The sequence below is a fragment of the Chroicocephalus ridibundus genome, chromosome 6 (assembly GCF_963924245.1).
Source record: "Chroicocephalus ridibundus chromosome 6, bChrRid1.1, whole genome shotgun sequence".
Taxonomy (NCBI): Eukaryota; Metazoa; Chordata; class Aves; order Charadriiformes; family Laridae; genus Chroicocephalus; species Chroicocephalus ridibundus.
In genome coordinates this window covers 274,098-293,954 of record NC_086289.1, presented here as the reverse complement: position 1 = coordinate 293,954, position 19,857 = coordinate 274,098, and the positions used below count along the sequence as shown (strand labels likewise).

Below are 19,857 nucleotides of genomic sequence, written 5' to 3'. Positions count from 1 at the left end.
CTGGGCACCACTGGAAAGATCCTGGTCCCATCCTCCTGACACCCGCCCTTTAAGCATTTATAAGCATTGATAAGATCCCCCCTCAGTCGTCTTTTTTCCAGACGGAAGAGACCCGAATCATTCAGCATTCTGTACAAAATATTCCTGCTTTCCTTATTAATCATAGAATCACAGAACGGATTGGGTGGGAAGGGACCTTAAAGGCCACCCAGTGGCACCCCCTGCCCTGGGCAGGGACACCTCCCACCAGCCCAGGTTGCTCCAAGCCCCGTCCAACCTGGCCTTGAACCCCTCCAGGGATGGGGCAGCCACAGCTGCTCTGGGCAACCTGGGCCAGTGCCCACAGTGGGCCGGGAGGGTGCAGGGAGCGGGCAGGACGGGGCAGTGGCGGTGGGCATCGTGTATTTGCTTCGTCAGACAGCTGGTGGCCTTTTTCCCCATTTAGCTTCTGTGGGGACTGAAATTCAGAAAGGAAGTGGAAAAAAAGGATTACTTCCGTGACAGCAGTGAATTTCACTTCTGCCTCTCCCTAACAACAAACAGCAGGAGTGTTTGAATGGGAAAACTGTCTGTGAATACCCAATTATCTGTATGATTTCAGAGTTGAAAACTTTGTTTTGTAGTTGGCCCTTACCATTACACCTGGACGTTGGTACGAAGTGTTTTCTGAGGGTTCTGCCTGCCCTGCTCCTGTGCAGTAGTGAACAGATGTCCTTTTACGTGAACTCTAATGTGCTGCCTGGTGGGTGCTCGTTTCAATTAAGTATTTATGTAAATTCCAAAATTACCATAATGCTGCCTTTTTGACACTGTAGGAACCTCATAGGAATTAACAAAGTGTTACACAAATCAGTATTTAGAATGTATTTTTTTTTTTATCTCATGTGTTTATTCATTATTTTCTTCTTCCATGAAAGCTGCTTAAAACTCCCATTTTATACTCTAGTGCATTTCTTTTTCTTTGAGGGGTGGGGGACTAGTAAAAACTTCACTTTCAGAACGTATTATGTTAGGGGTGGGTTGGTTGGTTGTTATTTCCCGCTGGTAACATGAGGATTGAGCCCTGGCCTGTTGCTAAAGGCATATCCTGAGTGAAACTAGAGAAACTGACTGTGCGTCCAGTCTCTGCGTAGAAGCCCTGGGGCCTTAGGACTGTTAATGGATCTATAAAGCAAGAGGCTCTTTGCTGTAATTGGGGCCCAAACACAGTCCCTAAGATTTATATACTAAAATAAAGAACTAGAGAAATGAAAATTCTAGGCATCTAAAATCACTATTGCAATATTGCTTGATACTTAGGTTTGTGAACATCAATGCCAGATTTAAATGTGCATCCATTTTAAAAGGAACAGGGAAGTATTTATGTATTTCATTTGAGAATTTTCTTCTGCTTAAGCTAAAACGGACTGGATAAAACACTTCACCAAGGGCTGTACATATGTCTCTGACAATTTACATCTTTATAAGATTGCTGATGTGCAAGATATCTGATGGTCTTTTATATGGGAACTTAACAGAATACCAAGGATGTTATTTCCAGTTGCATGTGTCGGTTTTGCTGCTTTGGCTTCTTAGAAATTGCATCAATAATGTTAATAAAATCAAGCAAAACTGTTTTCCTTTTAGCACTTTGTTTCTCTAAATTGTTTCTTGTCAGTTGTCCATGGCTTTGGAGACTTATTTCTCCTAGTATACTTTATTTTTACCATTAAAAAAAAATAATCTAGATATTTTTCTTCTAAAATTCTTCTTCTTGGAGCAAGTGGCATGTTGAGTGCAGTTGTAGCACATAAACCTCCTCCTGGAGGATCCTGAAGGTGCAAGAAGGGAGAGGACTGGGCTCCCCTTCTGTCCCTGCTGCACAACCAAGGTGTCAGTAACAACATACAGGGCAGCTGCTGCTTCCTGGGCTGGGCTGGGCTGGGTTGGGTTTTTTTGTTTCGGTTGGTTGAGTTTTTCCCCCCATCCTTCCTGTGTAAAGCAAACCCCAAACCTTTCATTTTGCTTAGGGACACCTGGTTGTGACACACAGCAGTGGAAGAGGTTGCTCCAGTCAGGAGAAGACCCCTCAGGTCCCATCAACTAACGAATGAGACCACGCTGAATTTTGGTACCTTCTCCAGAGAGTTGGCGTCCTGGTCATGCAGCACTCATGTGCTCAGCCCTTCATTAGGTACCCAGAGCAGCCTGGTCTGAGTCTCCTGTCGGGGCAGAATTTGGCAGAGACTCATTTTCCCGCTGCCAGTAGTGGCCCAGGCACAGCATAAATGGCATTAGCCCCCACCTCCCCTCACGCCAGCTGACTCTGGAGGGAGGTTACAGCACAGTCAACTTGCCTGAAGAGTTTGGGGCTCCACGGTGCACAGAGGTCCTTGGTCTCACCAGGGCCAAATCCAGCCTCAGTGTTTTTGGGGGTGTTAGCAGGTCTGATTTCTGTTTGTGGGAAGTGGGGTCCCGATCACCTTCTGAATTAGCATCGCCCGGTGCTTGGGGCCGTTAAAGGGTGCGAGCTGTGCTGCGGGAGTTGTGTGGTGCCCCGTGGTTCGGGTAGGGGATGTTGACCAGAGCAGCTTTGGTGCTGGCCGCTGAGGTGACTCCTGAGCCCTGCCATCACCACGTGCTTTACTCGGGGCTCCAGGTCCTGGGGACTTGGTGCCATGAAGCTCCCGGGAGCCGGGCGCTGTTGAGCCCCGATGATGCGCGGCTGACCAGCCCTGCCTGGCTGGGTGCTCTGCCCTCGCCCTGGGCTGCGTGTGCCTTGTCTCGGGTCCTTCCCAGGCTGCGGCGTACCCTGCTGATGCCACGCTGCCCACCCTGCAGCTCCTCTGCAGCAGCAGATGCTTTCTCTCAGCAGAGCGTTACGCTGCGTGTTGACGGAGCCGTGCTGGCAGATGGTTCACCCCGCGGGAGGTCACTGTCTGTTCTAAACCCCCTCTACCCCGCTCCCTCCCGCAACGCCAACGCAGCGCTGGCACGTCCCTGTGGTGGCTCTGAATAAAGCTGAGAGTAACCTGTGTGGGTCACTGGGCTGTTGATCGAAGGTGCACTTGTTACAGAAACACACAGAGCAGTAAGGAGAAGGAAGAAAGTAACACTGGAAACCCACTCTAGATCAAATTTTAATTAATTTCTAAGTATTTCCCTCATCGCTTTATTTCTGAAATAGGATGTAAACAACTTGCCCGTGGTCTCCTCTGCTATCAAACACATCGTTAAGATCACTACCTAGTTCTTTTACTGTGATGAACTGCATTTTGGCATCCCGCATGCGTCACTCGGCAGTAAATTGACTGCCGTTCTTAGGACTGGGGTGTTTTGGCATGAAAGATCTCTTCAGATTTAATAGGGTGCGTTGGAGCTGCCTCACTGACAGGGTGCACATCGCTGCCGTGGTAGTCCTCAAAGTGGTTCTGCAACGATTCTGGGAAAGCCTCGGACTTTCATCCCCTGTCAAAAGGCGTTTAGCTCGTAAATGTGGGTATGTCTCGAGGAAAGTGCGTTTATTGCTTGGGGTAGTTGGTACACTGCTGTACACCAGTGCATGTAGCTCATGAATTTGAGCTCTTGAGCTGTAGTTCATGAAAGCTCTTGTCTACAAAAGCGAGCATTTACATAATATTACATTTGTTTTTTTCCTCGGAACATATTCTACCTTATTAATTTAGGACAATATTTTATACTGGCCTCCTACTCCGCAGTTACCGCTGAGCCGTCGGGCTCACCGGTGTCGCAAAGCCGTAGGAGGGCTTGGCTGAGCTGTGGTGCTCTCGCCGGCGCATTTATTCCTTGCGTGGGAGCACTGGCAGTCTGTGGCATTGCTGCTTCGAGCCACCAGCACAGTGCATCCGTGAAAAGGTGTGCCACTCTCACGGCCAGCAGGATTAACGAAATACGTACGATATCTTCGAGGCTCCATAACACCTAGCCTGCGGGAAGAACTGTTTTGATCATTGGCTTTAGTGGCTGCTTTCCCTGTTGTGCCATCATTGCCTCATAGGAGCTCTGCAGCTAAAAATCTCCTGAGTTTTTAACTACGTCCCTGTCATAACTTGGACGTAGGAAAATTCAAATGTTGTGGTAGCAGCAACAGCTACAGGGTAGGTTACAGCTCTCAACGCATCTCACTCTGACCTGGCTCAGAGAACCATCTTCTTTATCAGGCTCTTGTCGGTGATGACAGGGATTTTCTTTTTCTTCCATCTAGCTCACGTCTAACTTCTCTCGCTTACCTTGCTTGCTAGGAAGATCTCTGCTCGCTGAGCGCCTCAGAGCTTACTAGAGATTACTTGCGGTGGGCGGGTCCGGTGCCCACACGCTGATGACCCATTAATTGCTACTTGGTGGTACGTTGGCTGGTGGGTCCATGCCCACCTCCGCGCAGCTGGGAGACGCGTGTTGGGACAGCGTTGCTCCCGGGGGCTGTGCTGCAAAGCACCTGGAGCACAAGCAAGGCTTTGCAGAAGAGACTCTCAAATCCCAGGGATTAACAAATACATTCCGGTCTCGTTTCTGGTCTTGTTGGGGGCGTGGGGTTTGGTTTTGTTTTGTTTTTTGTCCTTTTTCAAAGTTCATTGGCTCAGTGATTGTTCTGGTGGGATTTGAGAAGAGGGGCACTTCAGCATGTTGTAGATTTCACTTTTGAAACTTATTTGTTTTTAAGATCCTTAAAAACAAATGTTTTCATACCATGTACATTTAAAAAAACATAGTTGCTGTAGATAACAAGTAATTATCCCAATATTAAACCTAGGGGGAATTTTTAAAGGTCTAATTTAAAATAAATAAATAAAGAAACTCTACAAATATGCAAGATAGACCCTGGTGGTGGCTGTGATTGTGAATATTGCCAGAGCTCTGTTTTATCTATCCATGTGCAAGAGCAAATTAATTTTATTTACACTCTTTTTCAGCATAAGGCCTGTTTTCCCCGTGCTGTTCCAAAATCAGGAAACAAAGTGGTTGAAAACTTGAGTGCATTAATGTGGCTAATCGCTGCTATTTGCTGACAATTATGATTTGTGTGATGTTGTAAATACTGGGTGTTGGATTAACTCTTGTTGTTAATACTCTTAACACACTGGTTATTCAAATAGCCTTTAATCTTTCAATAAGATGCCGGTAATAGAAGTCAAATGTGAAATACATTGGGAGTTCGCCAGGGTCAGGATAGTTAAGACTCGTGGCTTTTTTTCATTCCAGTCTTTGCAGTTACTTGTAAATCTTTATTCATCGGCTGTGTCTGTGCTGCGGGTAGGCTGGCAGGATTTACCCTACAGGTGGATGTGGACGGAGACCATCAGTGGGGGCTGAGGCCCGCTCTCCGTCGCAGTGCGTGCTCGGAGACAGCCCGTGCGCAGGGGCTGCCGGCTGCGGCCGGTTCCCAGGAGCGGCAGGGACGAAGGGCGTCCGTGTGCTGCCCGCCTTCAGAAAACATGCTGTTTAAAGTGGCCTAACTTCGCTTCTTCTAAGGCTACATCTGGATGTGTGTCAGTGGGAGGTGTCCCTGCCCAGGGCAGGGGCGTTGGAACCAGGTGATCTTTAAGGTCCCTTCCAACCCGAAGCACTCCATGGTTCTGTGACCTGTGTAAACCTGCTCTTGCTGCCATCAGACATGCTGTGTTATTTTCTACACAAACAATTCTGGATGTCTGAAAGTCTTATTGCTCCATCTCAGTGTAACGTAATCCTTAAGAAAATGACCTATTATTTAACTCCACTAAAAAATAGTTATGAAAGAATGTGTATCTTCAATTAATTATAGTGTGGGAATTTTATAATTGAAAGCTGAGCTTCGTTAGTGTTGAGAGAAGTCTCTTTCTTTTGTTCTCTGACACTGGGTTAACTAAGAAAGCAATAGACTTGGGACACATACGGATGCTTTGTTTGGAATATATACGTGTATATGTAAATACACACCCATGTATGTCTCTGTGTGTGTGCACTTATATGCATATACACCACCTTTCCTAAGTCTGCTGCTTTACTAGGTTTTTGTTCGTACATATATGTGAGCAGTATGGCATTATGAAGGAAAAGAGGAAATGTTTGCTTTTCCTTTTTTTTTTTTTGTTTATTTTGTTTACAGCCCATGGTTAGAGTGACTCTTGTATCACCATTGCCCATTTAAGACATTATTTGGTATAAGTGATATAGGCTGAGGAAAGAGGGTGCCTCTGTGCATGGCATTGGGTTTATCAAGCCATTTATTTTTTAAAATAATAGAATTATATCCATTATTAAAGCTGTGAGTTGGCTCGTTAGCAGTCCCTGTCAGTCAAGGCATACATGAATAATGAAGGGCCAGAGCAGCGTTTGGGTATTTGTCAGTAGGGCTGTGTGTTCTCCCTCGCGCTGTTCTGGGCTGCTGGGAATGTGTTTCCCAGGTGTTTGGCAGGCACAGCCGTTAATTGACTGTGAAAGCCTGTAAGACGGTATTAGCTGGATAAATCCCGCAGCGCTGCGTACGAAGGAAGTTTGGCGCTGACAACTCACGCTTTAAGCAGTTTTTCATGTGAAGTGTTTTTTCCAGCCCGGGTACTGCCAAGGCCTGCGGGGGGGAGCTGGGGGTCTTGTTCCCTGCTCCGTGTCTCCGTCCCTGGGGTCCAGCCCCGGGCGGGCTGTGTTGGAGCCTCCCTGCCGCTGCTGCCTGCCGAGGGCAAGCGGCCGCCTTCCTGCGGTGCCAAACGCAGCCCGTCGTGCTGCTGAGCTGTCTTTCTGCAGGGCAGCTGCTTGGCTGGAGGTACCGGGTGTCCCCGCAGGTGGCACCCGTTTTTCACGCAGGTGAAAAACCCGCTGGCACAGCCCCGCATCGCTCCCTCTTGCAGCAACTGGCCCAGTCCCCTCCACAAAGCGTCGAACCCGTGCTGCGGCTCAGGCACGTTCTGCTTCCTGCGGAGATGGGCACAAACACGTTCGAATGAGTTGCTGAACCGGAGTCTTGCTAAGTAATAGCATACACAAATCATGGGCTTCTCCGCCGGTTGCTCTCCCTGCGCGCGGATGGCGCTGGTGGCTGGCGAGGGGCAGATCTCGCAGAAGGGCTGCTCCGGGGTGGTGCTGCCCCTCTGCCGTGTGCAGCGCCTGGTGTTCGCTCTAATGCTGTATTGCGGCAATATGCTCTGGGTGCAGTTTCCTTCTTTGCACTTGGGAGTTAGAAATGTTGTGTTACAAACTTGTGTATTGTATGTGATTCATAAACTTTTTCCTGAGATTTAATTGTTCATATGAATGATAGACTGCTTTTAGTCACTGCCCTTGAATCGTCCTTTATTAATGCAGGCATTGTTCACACTGAACTACCAATTTCAATTTTGTCACATAAACTTTATTTTTTCTGTTGCTAATGAGCGGTTTTCTTTTTTTGGTGTGGGGTTTGTCATGGTAGGGTTTTTTTTTCCCTTTCCGTTTTTCTTTGAATGGTATTCTTGGTTGGACTTTCTGTTCCCTTCTGCCCATGGAGTTTAGGAGGCGCTCCTGAATATCCACATTGAGACCCTGGGACAGAGCTGCGGGGCAGGAAAGCACGCTGGCAGTCCTCTGAGGGTGCAGCCTCTTGGTGCTGTGCCCCCCTCGCTGTCTTGTCATGTCCTGCCTGCAGGGAGCTGCTGTTTGCCCCCGGGCACCCTCAGGTCACCTCTCCCTTCACCTGCCGAGCACCCGGCAGCGGGAGGCTGCGGCCACGTGTGCCGCGATACGCGCCTCGGCTGCGGTGTTGGCCCGGGCACAGGTCTGGCCAGGGCCGAGGAGCCCACGGGGCTGGACTGAAACGTCAGGCATGGCTCTGTCGAGTGGCCCAGTGTTTTGTGCTAGCGACACTGAGATCTGCACACAGCAGGGTGAAAAAAAGCACTTGCACAAATTAGAGAAGCTTTTGAACAGGCTTTATTCTTGTCAGGCCAGGTCGGGATGGGTAAGTGGTCAACGCACAGCAACTGGGTCGCTTTCTCCTCTTCCTCCCCCTCCCTTAAAGTACAAGGGCACTGGCTACAGCACTTTGTACACCCCAACCCCCAAAATAAACTACATTTGGGGACACTTTTGCTAACAGATGCTCTTCTTTAATAGGAAGTATTTTTTGTTTTAATTCATTTTTTTATTTGAATCTCCTGTGTCCGGAGTGAGGTTTGCTTTCTGTAGGTGCTGTGGGTGGTGTTCAGTGATGGTGCTTCTGCTCACAGGCATGACGCTGTGTCTCTTCTGCTCAGTGGCTGCTCTGAGGCTCTCTGGCATCGAAGCAAGCATTGCGCTTCAGCCGTGGAGTCCTGTTTGTCGTAGTCACACCAGAAGGGGCCATGTCTGGGTGCTCGTGATCTATCCTCTATCTGACCAGTGACCTGGGCTTTCAGCTGTTTCCATCACACTACCACGATGCCATGTATCACTAGTTCTCACATCGCTGCATGCTGTGTTCTCCTGCGAAGGCTCATCCTCCCCATGGTAAAGTTTCTGATCTTCCTGTGTTCACCCTCGTCCTGCGTGAGCCTGCTCTGCTCTCCATGCCCGAGGCCCTGCGCAGCCGCAGCGTGCTGGGAGGCGTCTCTATCTCTCCCGGGTCCAGGCCGAGCTGCTGCAGCAGGCTCTGGTTCCACTGCTGGGCACGTGCCCACTGGTTGCAGACGATGCAGACGCTCGCAGTTGCGTGCAGTGCCACGCTCTTGCGTTACGTGCAGTTGTGCACTCAAGCAGTCACGTGTTGCCTGAAATTAATTCACTGCAAATGCCGGTGTCCAGTGCCTGTCTCCAGGAGCAATGCTGGGGTGACTGGTTGTAGGGTGGGCTGGCTGGGTCACTCCAACCATGGCTGCATCCATCAGCAGTCGGCAGACACGGTTTCCATGTGTGGGTCAATCGGCAGCTGCTGCCGTGGCCGGCCGTGCACATCCTGCGATCCCTGATGTTCTGTGCTGGTGCTTGTTCCAGCGCCGTGCGGAGAGGCTGTGGTCCTGATCCTCAGTGCGAGTATCCATGGCAGGACTGAGCCCCACGTGGTACTGTGGCCAGGACTCTCCGCTTTAAAAATCTCCAGGCTAACATCCAGGGGCCAGTCACTGTCTCTGCTTGTGGATGTATTAGCCCTTTCTCTGCAGAATTGTTCTCGGCAAGTTCCCCTGAAGTCATAGAATGGTTTGGGTTGGAAGGGACCTTAAAGATCATCCAGTTCCAACCCCCTGCCCTGGGCAGGGACACATCCCACTAGATGAGGTTTCTCAGAGCCCCGTCCAGCCTGGCCTTAAAAACTTCCAGGGATGGGGCTTCCACCACCTCTCTGGGCAACCTGTTCCAGTGTCTCACCACCCTCATGGTGAAGGACTTCTTCCTAACGTCCAGTCTGAATCGACCCATCTCTAGTTTTAATCCATTCCCTCCAGTCCTCCCATGACCCGGCATCCTAAAAAGTCCCTCCCCAGCTTTCTTGGAGGCCCCCTTAAGATACTGGTAGGCCACTGTAAGGTCTCCTCGGAGCCTTCTTTTCTCCAGACGGAACAACCCCAACTCTCTCAGTCTGTCCTCATAGGAGAGGTGCTCCAGCCCTCTGATCATCCTCGTGGCCCTTCTCTGGACACGTTCCAGCACGTCCGTATCTCTCTTGTAGTAGGGGCTCCAGCACTGGGCGCAGTGCTCCAGGTGGGGTCTCATGAGAGTGGAGTAGAGGGGGAGAAGTCCAAAGGTTGGTCCTCTGCTGCTTCCTCTAACAGAGACTCAGCATCTCTTTGTGGTCTCTCTCCCATGTGCTGTTGTAGCTGTGCTTCTGTGCTCTAAGTGTATCGGTGCTCCTTGCTTTGCCGCACGCTGTGCTCTAGAGCGTGTCCCGCGAGTCCGCTTCCCGCGTGTCTCGCTGTCAAGCTGTGCCTTGGACGTCTATGGTCACATCAGTGCCTTGGCGATTCAGAAGCCAAAGTTTGTCGAAACCATTTGTGAAGAGCACAGTTGGTTTCAGTGGTGCAAGATGCAATTGTTGAAGTTGGGTTTTAGAGGCAAGATGTTGTTTTGCTTTTTTAAGCACTATTTAAGCAGTAATCGGCCTTACCAGCTGAAGCTGCTGTGAACTGGAGCTTGTTTCGGCTGCTGCTCACGAGATGTTCATTCCTAGCCTTCCTTTTGTGGGGGTCTGTTTGATTTTTTTGTTTGTTTATTTTAGGGTGTTCTCATAACATATTAGGTTGGTTTCTAGGTCAGTGAGGTCCTGAAGTTTTGGGAGATTTTGTCCAGATTGGAGTCCTGACAGCACGTGCTACCGTTACTTTTTAGGAGTTAAAGAAAGGTGGCTCTTTCCCCTTCCCTCTCTTGTGTCGTTAAAGGCGAGATTAATTCTGGTCTTGGTGTCAACTGTACTGTATGTGTCTTTACCTCCAGCTCCTTTGAAGATGCAGGCACTTGATCACTGCTTTATCACTTTTGTTCAGTTCAACTACATCATTCCTGATGCTTCCCTAAGATGGGGCCAGAATAGTTTATTTACTTTTTAACGGATTACCCTTTGCTGTTATTGTTTTAGGCTGCATTTCCTATGTTTGAGTGTTCCTGGGTTTTGAACGCAGCGTCCCTGGCTGGGGAGGTCTGTCTGCTGGTGCCTCTTGCGGCCTAGGCACGCGTGGTTTCCCCTGTGTCGAGAGGTGCTGGTGTGTCCTGTGTACAGGGTAGTTCGCAGACAGCTTCAGTTACTTAGAAACACCTAGCCTTCAAAGCAGGTAGTAGACACTTAGTATTTTTCGTTCAGCTTCTGATGTTTTCTGACAGGATGCCCAGGCTTTAGTTTTTCCTGCTGGAGATGTGTGCTAGCGAGCGCACGGCTCTGGGCCACAGCCTGTTACCTGTCTCGGGCTCTCTAGAGCTGCGTCGCCCGCGTTCCTGCAGCCTTTCTCCGTGCTGAGGCTGCCAGCAGCGTGTTTTCTGCATTACTCCACAGGAAGCCGTAACTGCTTCGGTTTCTTTTTGTATTCCCGACGTGTATTGTGTCTTGATTTAGACACACTCACAGGAAGGGAGATCAACAGAGAAGAAGGTAAACAAAATAGGAGGCTACTGCATTTTTAGTAGGTACTCAGTGCATGTCAGGTGGAACAGGAGAGACCAAGACGGTTGTTTCCAGTGCCCCTTTGAGATGCCGCTGCGCCAGGGACCTCAGTCCTGAAACGCCAGCCCAACCCTGCAGCGACTCTGGTGCCGGCACAGCCCGTCCTCTGTCCAGGACAGCCCGTCCGTTAGTCTGCCCCGGTAACGTACTGCTGTCCTTGAGTTCTGCCACCCTTCCCCGTGAGGGGGACAGGGCTCTGGACGCAGAGACTTATGCCCTTCTTCAGGCACAAGGCCGCCACCAGCACAGACCATCTTCGCTTCTCGGTGTTTGCCCTCTGTGTTGTGCCTGTCCCCTTTGGCACTGGCAGGGAAACCCAGCATCCCACGGAGCAGGAAGGGTGGGCAGCAGTCCCTTCCTCTTCCTTGCTCCTCCTGTCCCCTAACACACCGATTTCCCCCAGTACTTTTGTGTCTTCATTTCTCTTGATTCAGCATCCAACAAGCCACTGCTTTTCTCAGCCCAGGAGTAAAACTGCCCTAAACTTTACAAAGAAAGACTTGTGTGTCCAAAACCCCATTTTTTTCAGCTGCATATTTTTCTGCTGCAACTCGGGAAAGCTTGTGACACTGCATTTGTATTTGGAAGTTGTCTGTGCAAATGCATGTAAAAAACCCATAGCATTTAAGTAAAAGTTCAGGTTTGGACTTTTCCTTAGAAGTTTTCTTCAGACTCATGAGTAATTCTTGTTTTCCTGTTTGATCCTGGTTGGTTTGTCTACGTTGACTTTGAAGTCTGGTAAACCAATAACGTGAACGTAACGCACAGGGTATCATCTCTTTGTTTGTCAACTATGAATCTAAAGTCGGTACGGAACACCACAATAACGGTACCCATCCGATGTGCGTTTTCTTCAGCATCATCTGTGCAGTCCGATGTTTAAAGCATAGCAAGGAGAGTAGTTACAACTCTATTTGAAGGTGAAAAAAGAATTTAAATCAAATAGGCCTCTGAATATAAATGTCAAGAAGTAGCCAGTAAACTTCTAAAGATAGCATAGGAGATTCAAACTCTTGATCTAAAAATCTTAATCTAAACAAATCAGTGGAATCGATGTAACAGTCATGTTGATGGACCTGAAACCAGTTTTTGAATAAGCCTGGTAACTGTGGTCAAACAGAGCTTGATTAAAGGTTTTGTTTTTCATTAAATAAGTAGGAAACCAAATACAGCAAATGCAGGGAAAAATATCCTCAATTTCACATTTTTCTCTGGGTGGAGCATAGATCGAAGGGAAGAGCTGAAAAAGGCTGTGTGCTGCCTGGGGTTGCCCCCGTGGAGGATGTGACTTGGGTAGGGCCGGTGCGTTGCTGTGCGGTGCCAAGAAACCTTCCAGCTCAGGGTTTTGGGGACCCCTCCCTCCACGTAGGGCTGTTTTAAGTCGGGCATTTAGAAATTGGGGTTGGTGGTACTTCCCGTTCAGGTTGGCGTGCAAAGTCCAGCCAGCCAGTTCTCTTCTGTGTTCATTTTGGAGTTCAGAGAGTTTTCACAAAGTGAGTCAAGAATTTTTTCTTTTAGCTTAAAAAATGAGCCTATTCTTAGCTAAAAATAAACTTCACAAAATAGAACCTGCTTTCTATAATTCATCTACTTTCTTCCATTTCCCTCTGAATGAAACTAAAAAGAATTTTTCCAGGCTGTTAATTTGGTTTCATTTAGTTCGCTTTCTTTTTTTTCTTCTTGAATGAAAGGCTTCTTACCCTGTCTAAATATATTTTCTCTTTTTCCCTTTTTGAAAAGACTTCTTCCCTGTCTGAATATATTTTTGCAACAGGCTTAAAGCTTTCTTTTGGCTGTTGGGTGTAATTTTGTAGGAAATGGAAACACTGGGGAGGAGAGAGACTGCTTGTATGTTCGCTTTGAAAAGCTGCTTGTTTTCGGGATGTTACCAGCTCATGTGGTATCCATGCATCTGCAAGTTACTAGTTTTTCTTATAAGCCTGACCAATACAGTAACCAGTGTGACATAAATAGACTTCAAATGGAAACTAGGCATGAAAAGAGATGGTTTTAGTGGCATTTGGAATTCCAGGAAAAGGTCAAAAGAGCTTTTAATTGAAGGGACCAGCAGTGCGCGTGTCCTGTTACTGTAACATGGGTTCCATATGTTCTGCAGACTGGAAAGAATCACAGAACGGTTTGGGTGGGAAGGGACCTTAAAGGCCACCCAGTGGCACCCCCTGCCCTGGGCAGGGACACCTCCCACCAGCCCAGGTTGCTCCAAGCCCCGTCCAACCTGGCCTTGAACCCCTCCAGGGATGGGGCAGCCACAGCTGCTCTGGGCAACCTGGGCCAGGGGCTCACTGCCCTCAGAATAAAAAGTTCTTCCTGAGATCTAGTCTGAATCTTCCCTCTTTTAGTTTAAAACCTTTTGTCCTCATCCTATCACTACATGCCCTTTCAGGAAGTCCCTCCCCAGCTTTCCTGGAGCCCCTTTAGGGCCTGGAAGGGGCTGGAAGGTCTCCCCGGAGCCTTCTCTTCTCCAGGCTGAACCCCCCCAGCTCTCTCAGCCTGTCCCCACAGCAGAGGGGCTCCAGCCCTCCCAGCATCTCCGGGGCCTCCTCTGGCCCCGCTCCAACAGCTCCGTGTCCATCCTGTGCTGAGGGAAGAAGCTGTGCTTGTTTTGAGGGCTAGGGTTTGCAGCTCTGAGTTGGAACGTGTGCTGTTGGATGGAACGGTAGGATGAAACCAGGACCGGGCTCCTCAGGGCTTTGGGCTGTTTGCTAGGATCAACTGCAGCAGCACAGCCCGAAGAGCAGCGAACCCCCCAAGCTTTGGTGTGCTTTGAGGAGACAGCCTGTGCGCATCTGCCGGGCTCGCGACCAGCACCTTTGGAGGCTGTGTGGAGCCAGCTGGGGGCTCTCCGGGCACTGGGGCAGGATGGTGCGAGAGAGAAGCACTTGGCGCTCGGGAGACAGACTCCTTCCGAAAGGATGCTCAGACCTTTCTCTTGCATCTTTCTGGCAGATCCCCGAGGGCACGAGCAGAGCTGGTGCGTGGCGGGGGAGAAGGGCCTGGGGCAAACGGGGGGCTGCCAGAAACAAGGAGGCTGATGAAGTGGGGTTTGGGTTAGCGAGTGGGGAGAAATGGCTTCATCAGTGGGTGGGTATAAAAGAAGCTAGTGCTGAAGAGGACAAGGAAAAGATTAATTTCAGTCACATTACAAAAAGAATTAGGTAATTTAATGAAGGACAGAGCGTGGAGAGAAGGGATGGGAAGAAGGCCAAAGAGTCTGGAAGACCTGAAATGTAATTTGCCTATTTTTAGACAGAAAAATAAGAGAAAGATAAATTACCTTTCCATTTGATTGTTATCTCCAGTCCTTCAAAACTTAAAATTATTTCATCTCTACGGAGGTGACCAGGGAGGATTTCGAAGCTAGATTACAGAATGTTACCACAGAGTGGTAAAAACAGAAGGAAAGGATGTGGTGGTGCCATGGGACCGGAGGAGGAGGAGGGCACGGCAGTCGGGAGCGTGGCAGGGCCCTTCTCCCGGTGGGGTTCCCGCGGAGCCAGGAGGTGACGGTCACAGTTGCCATGGGACAGACCAAACCCCCGGCCCTGCAAGAGGGGCCCTTGTTGGCAGCCCCAGCGCCCTCCTTAGCACTTCATCTCCTGAAATTACCTGCCAAGGGACTCGACTGGCATCTTCCAGTGCTGTTTCTCCTGCTCAGATTTGTGTTTCTCTCATCACTTCTTCAAACCTTCCTGTGGGATCCCAGAAGGAATTAATCTGCGGGTGTGAGAGCTTTATTCTGTCCCTTTCATGTTATTTCATGGGGCTTTTGCCTCCTGCTGGCACCTGTTTCAGAAAATGTCATTTGTGAACTGTGATGATCTCGCTTCTTGCCAGCTGTAGTGCAATTAACAACCCTGTGCAGAATTAACTTGTTTAAAACTCCCTGTGGAGCTGGGTGCTCAGCTGCCGGCCCGTTTTTGGCTGGTCCCGTGTCTCCCCGCTGCCATCCCCGGGGCAGGATGACGGGCGGGATGGTGGCAGTGCTCCTCAGCCCCCCTGGGATGGGCCTGACCCCGCAGCTCCCGGGGCCCTTGTCACGGTGCGTCCCTCCGACACCCCTCGGCCCTGAGCGCTCCCGACGCCGCAGCTCTGGCACTGCGGTGGTGCTGCTCGGGTAGGAGAAAGGACAGAGGACACTGGGAAGGTCCTACAGCTTTTGGTGTGTTTTTTTCCCTTCATCTCATACCTGGCTTAGTTCTGGAATTATTTCTATAAATGCCTTCCCCCCCGAGACTTTGTTCTCTGTTGTTAATTAGTTTAAAGGGCTGTGCAGGCAAGTGAAGTTGTAAAATTAGGTGTACCTCTACTTAGTGACCTGAATTCATTTTTCCTCTTTCTGCTTGAACGCTGGCCTGTGCCAGCAGATTCAAAATACACTGGGTGTCGGGAGGGGTTATATTGGCAGGGTGCGGAGCTGTGCTGAATTTTGTTCACAAGGGGTCGGGTGCAGGTTGTCCAGGCCGTTGGTGGGATGGTGTCCTTTCTTCCTAAGCCAAAGTTCTCAATGCACCTGGAGAAAGTGCACAGCAGCTCCATAGAGGATATCTGCCATCAGCTTCCAGGGAGTGACTGTTGGGGTTAAAAAGAAGAAGAAAGCCTTTTTTAAAAACAACCAAAAACCCAAACTCCAGAGCATTGTTCCTCCGCATGAATCTGTTTTCAGGCTGCTCCCGCTTTTTCACAAATACAGGAGTTGGTAGATACCATAATAGCTAAATGTGGCAACAGGAGTGCTATTAGCAGCTTTTATCTTAATCGTTGCTTGTGGCTGACTCCTGCTTACATTCAAAATGCGTTCCTGGTCTACCTTCAAAACGCAGCTGCTGTAGATTTGTTTCATGTAGGTTTGAGATCTTGAATTTCCTAGGGAGCTATGAGTTTTCTGTATGTATTTGCATCTCCTCCATTGGGAGGTGCGGATCGATACAGTGATGCTCTCCACTTATAATATCTGTTATCCAGGGATCTCAGAGCCGTCCCGTCCCAGGCTGGGTAGTGGAGGTGGAACAAGCAGGTGCGTCGTTGGCTTTTCTGCTGTGACTTGTGGGACCACCAGACAGAGAAAGGTCCTGTCATCCCCAGTTCGTCTCCAAGAGCTGTGGTGGCAGAGCTGACGCTAAGAGCTGGGGCTCTCTGGTCGTGCATTCCTTCAGCCTCTTCCTGCTGCTTCAACATGAGTCCATGTTAGGTGGTATGTTGGTGGTGTCTTACTGCTGGAAGTTCTAGCTACATGCCCGTGACACTCGCTGCAAGCAATGACCCAGGGCTTCAGGAGGACTAGGAGCACAGGAAACAAAATCCAGTACCCCCTGGTCCCTTCCCAGGAGGGAAATCATTATTCCTCCTTGTGGCAGACGTTGCTTTTGGGTGCTGCACTGGGCAGGGGAGTGGGGCATCGTAGGAGAACTGGGGAAGCCTTGGCTTGCTGTGCCCTGTGAGGAGCCTCTGGAGGTGCTCGTCTGAGGGACTGCTGTCACTGTTCAGGGTTTAGTTTAGCAAATTTTTCAAGATTTGATCTGATTTCTCAAAAACACTCTTGCCCAGCATATGGGAGGTAGGTGCGGAGCTGCTGGAGGGCCCTGGAGTGGCCTCGTCAGCTTCCCTCTGAGGTACTGGGTTTTCTCCTGTTTAATCTTACAATGTTTTCATTTAGTCACCTGGCAAATGGGGAAGCTTCTACTGCTTGCAGTCGTATACAAAAACAAAAGTAAGGTTGTGCTTTATTTTCTCCCCTGGGATTCCTCAAGTATGAATAACTTGCTTTACATATTCTTGATTGGTAGCAATTTTTTCTCCCTTAAAAAGCCATAGCTAGTATACATTGCCATGAATAGCTGTGCCATCCTTATTTACAGATTCGCACTCAGGTTTAACTGAAAATCTCAAAACATGGTAAATAAAAGTCTTCTGTTTGTGCTTAACTTAGAAAGACCGTGTCTGAGACTAGGTGAGGTCTCAGTGAAGAGTCCTGCGCTCTGGAGCGCGTTTGCCTCAAATTGGGGTTTGCATTCTTTGGGCTATTGTCACCCGTCGCTTAGCCCCTGCCTGTAAATACAGACTGAAGTGGGGTTTGGTTTGTTTTAGTGCGTTTACAGAAGTGACTGACTTCTGTTAATTTTAAATTATTCTTAAAACTTAAGAGGTCCCCAGGACATCTTGCGACTGGCGTAAATAAAATAAAGAGAAATGAGGAGCGCGTGGGGTTTGTTTGTTAACATGAGAATTGCCTGTTACCTACTGAGTAAGGCCATACTTTGTTTTGAAAACAAATACACAGCACTGCTGAAGTCTGCTGGGTGCCTCATGCAGGACTCGCTGATCTAGTTCTCATAACTAGCAGAAAAATTTAATTACAAATTTAAAAATCCCCAAGATCTTGCTTTCTTGATAGTTTGAATCTGGCCTTTTGTTTTAGCTCACACACAAATCATACACAAAGCACGTTCCCAGTTCGCATCTGTTTTGTAGAGTGGTTAAAAAACCCAGCAGATCATTAAATCCTGTGCTATCTTCATAACTTTCAGCGCAGCTCCCGGTTTGCTTGTTTTCTTGTTGCTGCTTCTATAAAAGCAACAGTCCTTCCTTACTGTTCCTCAGTGGGTTGTCTCATCAAGTTCAGAATGAGTAGGAAAAGAGTTGCGTTGCCAAATGAGCAGTTGACGAGACGGCATTTTTAGGGGGACTGTTTTATTGCCTGTGTGGCTGCCTTCAGTTGTCGCTTCTGCCCACGGTCCCTTGCCCTGGCTCTGCACAAGGGGAAGGGCGCGGGGGGCAGACGGGGATGGTTGTTCCCGGGTGTGTTAATCTGAGCCGTCCCCAGGCTCGGGCCAAGGTTCAGCCCCGTTGGCGTCGGGCGCGGGACGGGGGCCTCAGGCTCTGGCTGGTGCCTGGCCCCCGCGCCGAGAGCAGAAACTTCCATGGGAAATACTGAGAAAGTTCAGCGCTAGGAAAAGTAGTTGTTCCTAAGAAGTGGAAATGTCACCTTCTTGACCAATAATGTCTGAATTCCAGAATTGTCAAGGAGTGATCAATAAATGGGAGGTGATGGTTACAAGGGCCAAAAGTGGCGCTTTTTTCCCCTCAGCTTTCAAAAAGCTTTTGTAGACTTTGTAGGCTTACAGAACTGGATGACTTTTATAGGTTTGGAGACAAAAAAACCAATTTTTTTTTTTTTTTTATCCTACTTAGAAATCTTTATAGCCACCTATGGGGAAATCTTCATACAGCAAGCAGTCAATGTGAATTATTAAGTTTAAAGTTGTAAGCAACAATTTGAAAATAACACAGTCAATGGAAGAAGAGAGCAGGACCGCGATTTCATGGCTGTTTATTTGCCTGCAGGCAGCTGGTGCCATAACTGCTGCTAACGGGAGGATGCTGAGGCATCCCTCTGGCTTTCCGTTCGATGCTGTGCATTCCCGCTATAGCTGGGAGAGGGAAGTCTGGTCTGGGTTTTCATTCCTCACTATGATGCAGAAATTATCCAGAAGTCCTACTGTTGAAGATAAAACTCAACAAATGTTTTTCTTGTAGCTGTGGGAGGATTGGCCATCTCCCTCCGTAATCGTGTACAGGGTGGGGTTTGTTTCTGAGAATGCAGAACTTCACACTTTGCTGCTTCAGTTTTCATAACTTTTGTAGCAATCTTGAAACGCTTCTCCCAGTTTGTCCTTGCCAGGAGCTCTCGTGCTGGAGCATCCTGCACCAGTGCCGTCCTCCCTCTGTGCCGCTCGCTCGTTAGCAGTAAATGCCTGTAACGAGCAGCTTGGGTGTCGCCAGCTCGACTGGAGATTCTCATTTCCAGCCAATCGGTGTGCGCTTCTAAAAGCACAGATTTCAGTTTGCTTCGGGTCTGTTGATTTAATTGCTTGATAACCTTGCTGTGTATGACTTGTGAAGTCCTGTGCAAAACGTACCTTCTGGGTGACAGTCCGAGGAGCGGGGACTCGGAAACAAAACTGAGAGTTCTGTCCATGGCGCTTGGGGAGGAGCATCCTCGTGTTTGTGCTGTTTTTCTTAAATTGTGGGGAAGAATCCCCACTTGAGCGTACTGAAGAAAGCAATAACTATCGGGATGTTATTATAAAAATACATTACTCTTATTCTTAATTTGGTTTTGTATTTTGTTTTTCAGCCAGAAAATTTACAGAAGAATTGGCTTCGGGAATTTTATCAGGTAAGGTAAAACTTATTTTCTCGTGGACTTCTATGCACATTTGCTTATTGGCTTAATTAATAATTTAAAGATCTTTTGCTTTTGAAGCCACTAACTGTTCTATAGTCAAAACCAGTCCAAAAGAGCATGTCTCTTTCTGGATTTCAAAGTAACGATTATAAAAGTTCAGTATATAAACACAATTTGTTCTCATTGACAATCCTCTGCCTAAGAAAAGGTTTGATGCTTTATAAATATTACTTTAGTTTGGCATGAAATGGCCTTTTAAGTTTCCCGAGTAAGAAATATATTTGGGTAATTTAAAAAACAACAACAAACTGTTGATAAGTCCAGTTTACATTTCTATTGAAGTGTAAGTTTCTGGTGTTGGTTTGCGATAGCTCAGTCCTGCTGTCTGCTCTGCTGGAAAGTTTTCTTGTTCAGGCAACATGAAAATACTTGAAACTGAACCCGCATTATCAGATGTGTTGTAAACTTTGGGTGTGGTTGGTTTTTTTCAGCAGAAAAGCCACTGTGACACGTTGTGCTGTTGCAGTGGAGACGTGGTTAACTTGCTGAGATCGGGCAGGGACAGGTCAGTCAGCCA

General features: G+C 48.5%; 1 protein-coding gene across 2 annotated transcripts in view; it reads left to right on the top strand.

Annotated features, from left to right (window-relative positions):
• Window positions 1–19,857, top strand: part of INPP5A (inositol polyphosphate-5-phosphatase A) — a 236,767-nt gene that overhangs the window by 40,233 nt on the left and 176,677 nt on the right. For both annotated transcript variants that reach the window (XM_063338975.1, XM_063338976.1), the window contains exon 2: window positions 19,230–19,271. In XM_063338975.1, the coding sequence (XP_063195045.1) occupies window positions 19,230–19,271 (42 nt within the window). The remainder of the gene's footprint in view (window positions 1–19,229; window positions 19,272–19,857) is intronic.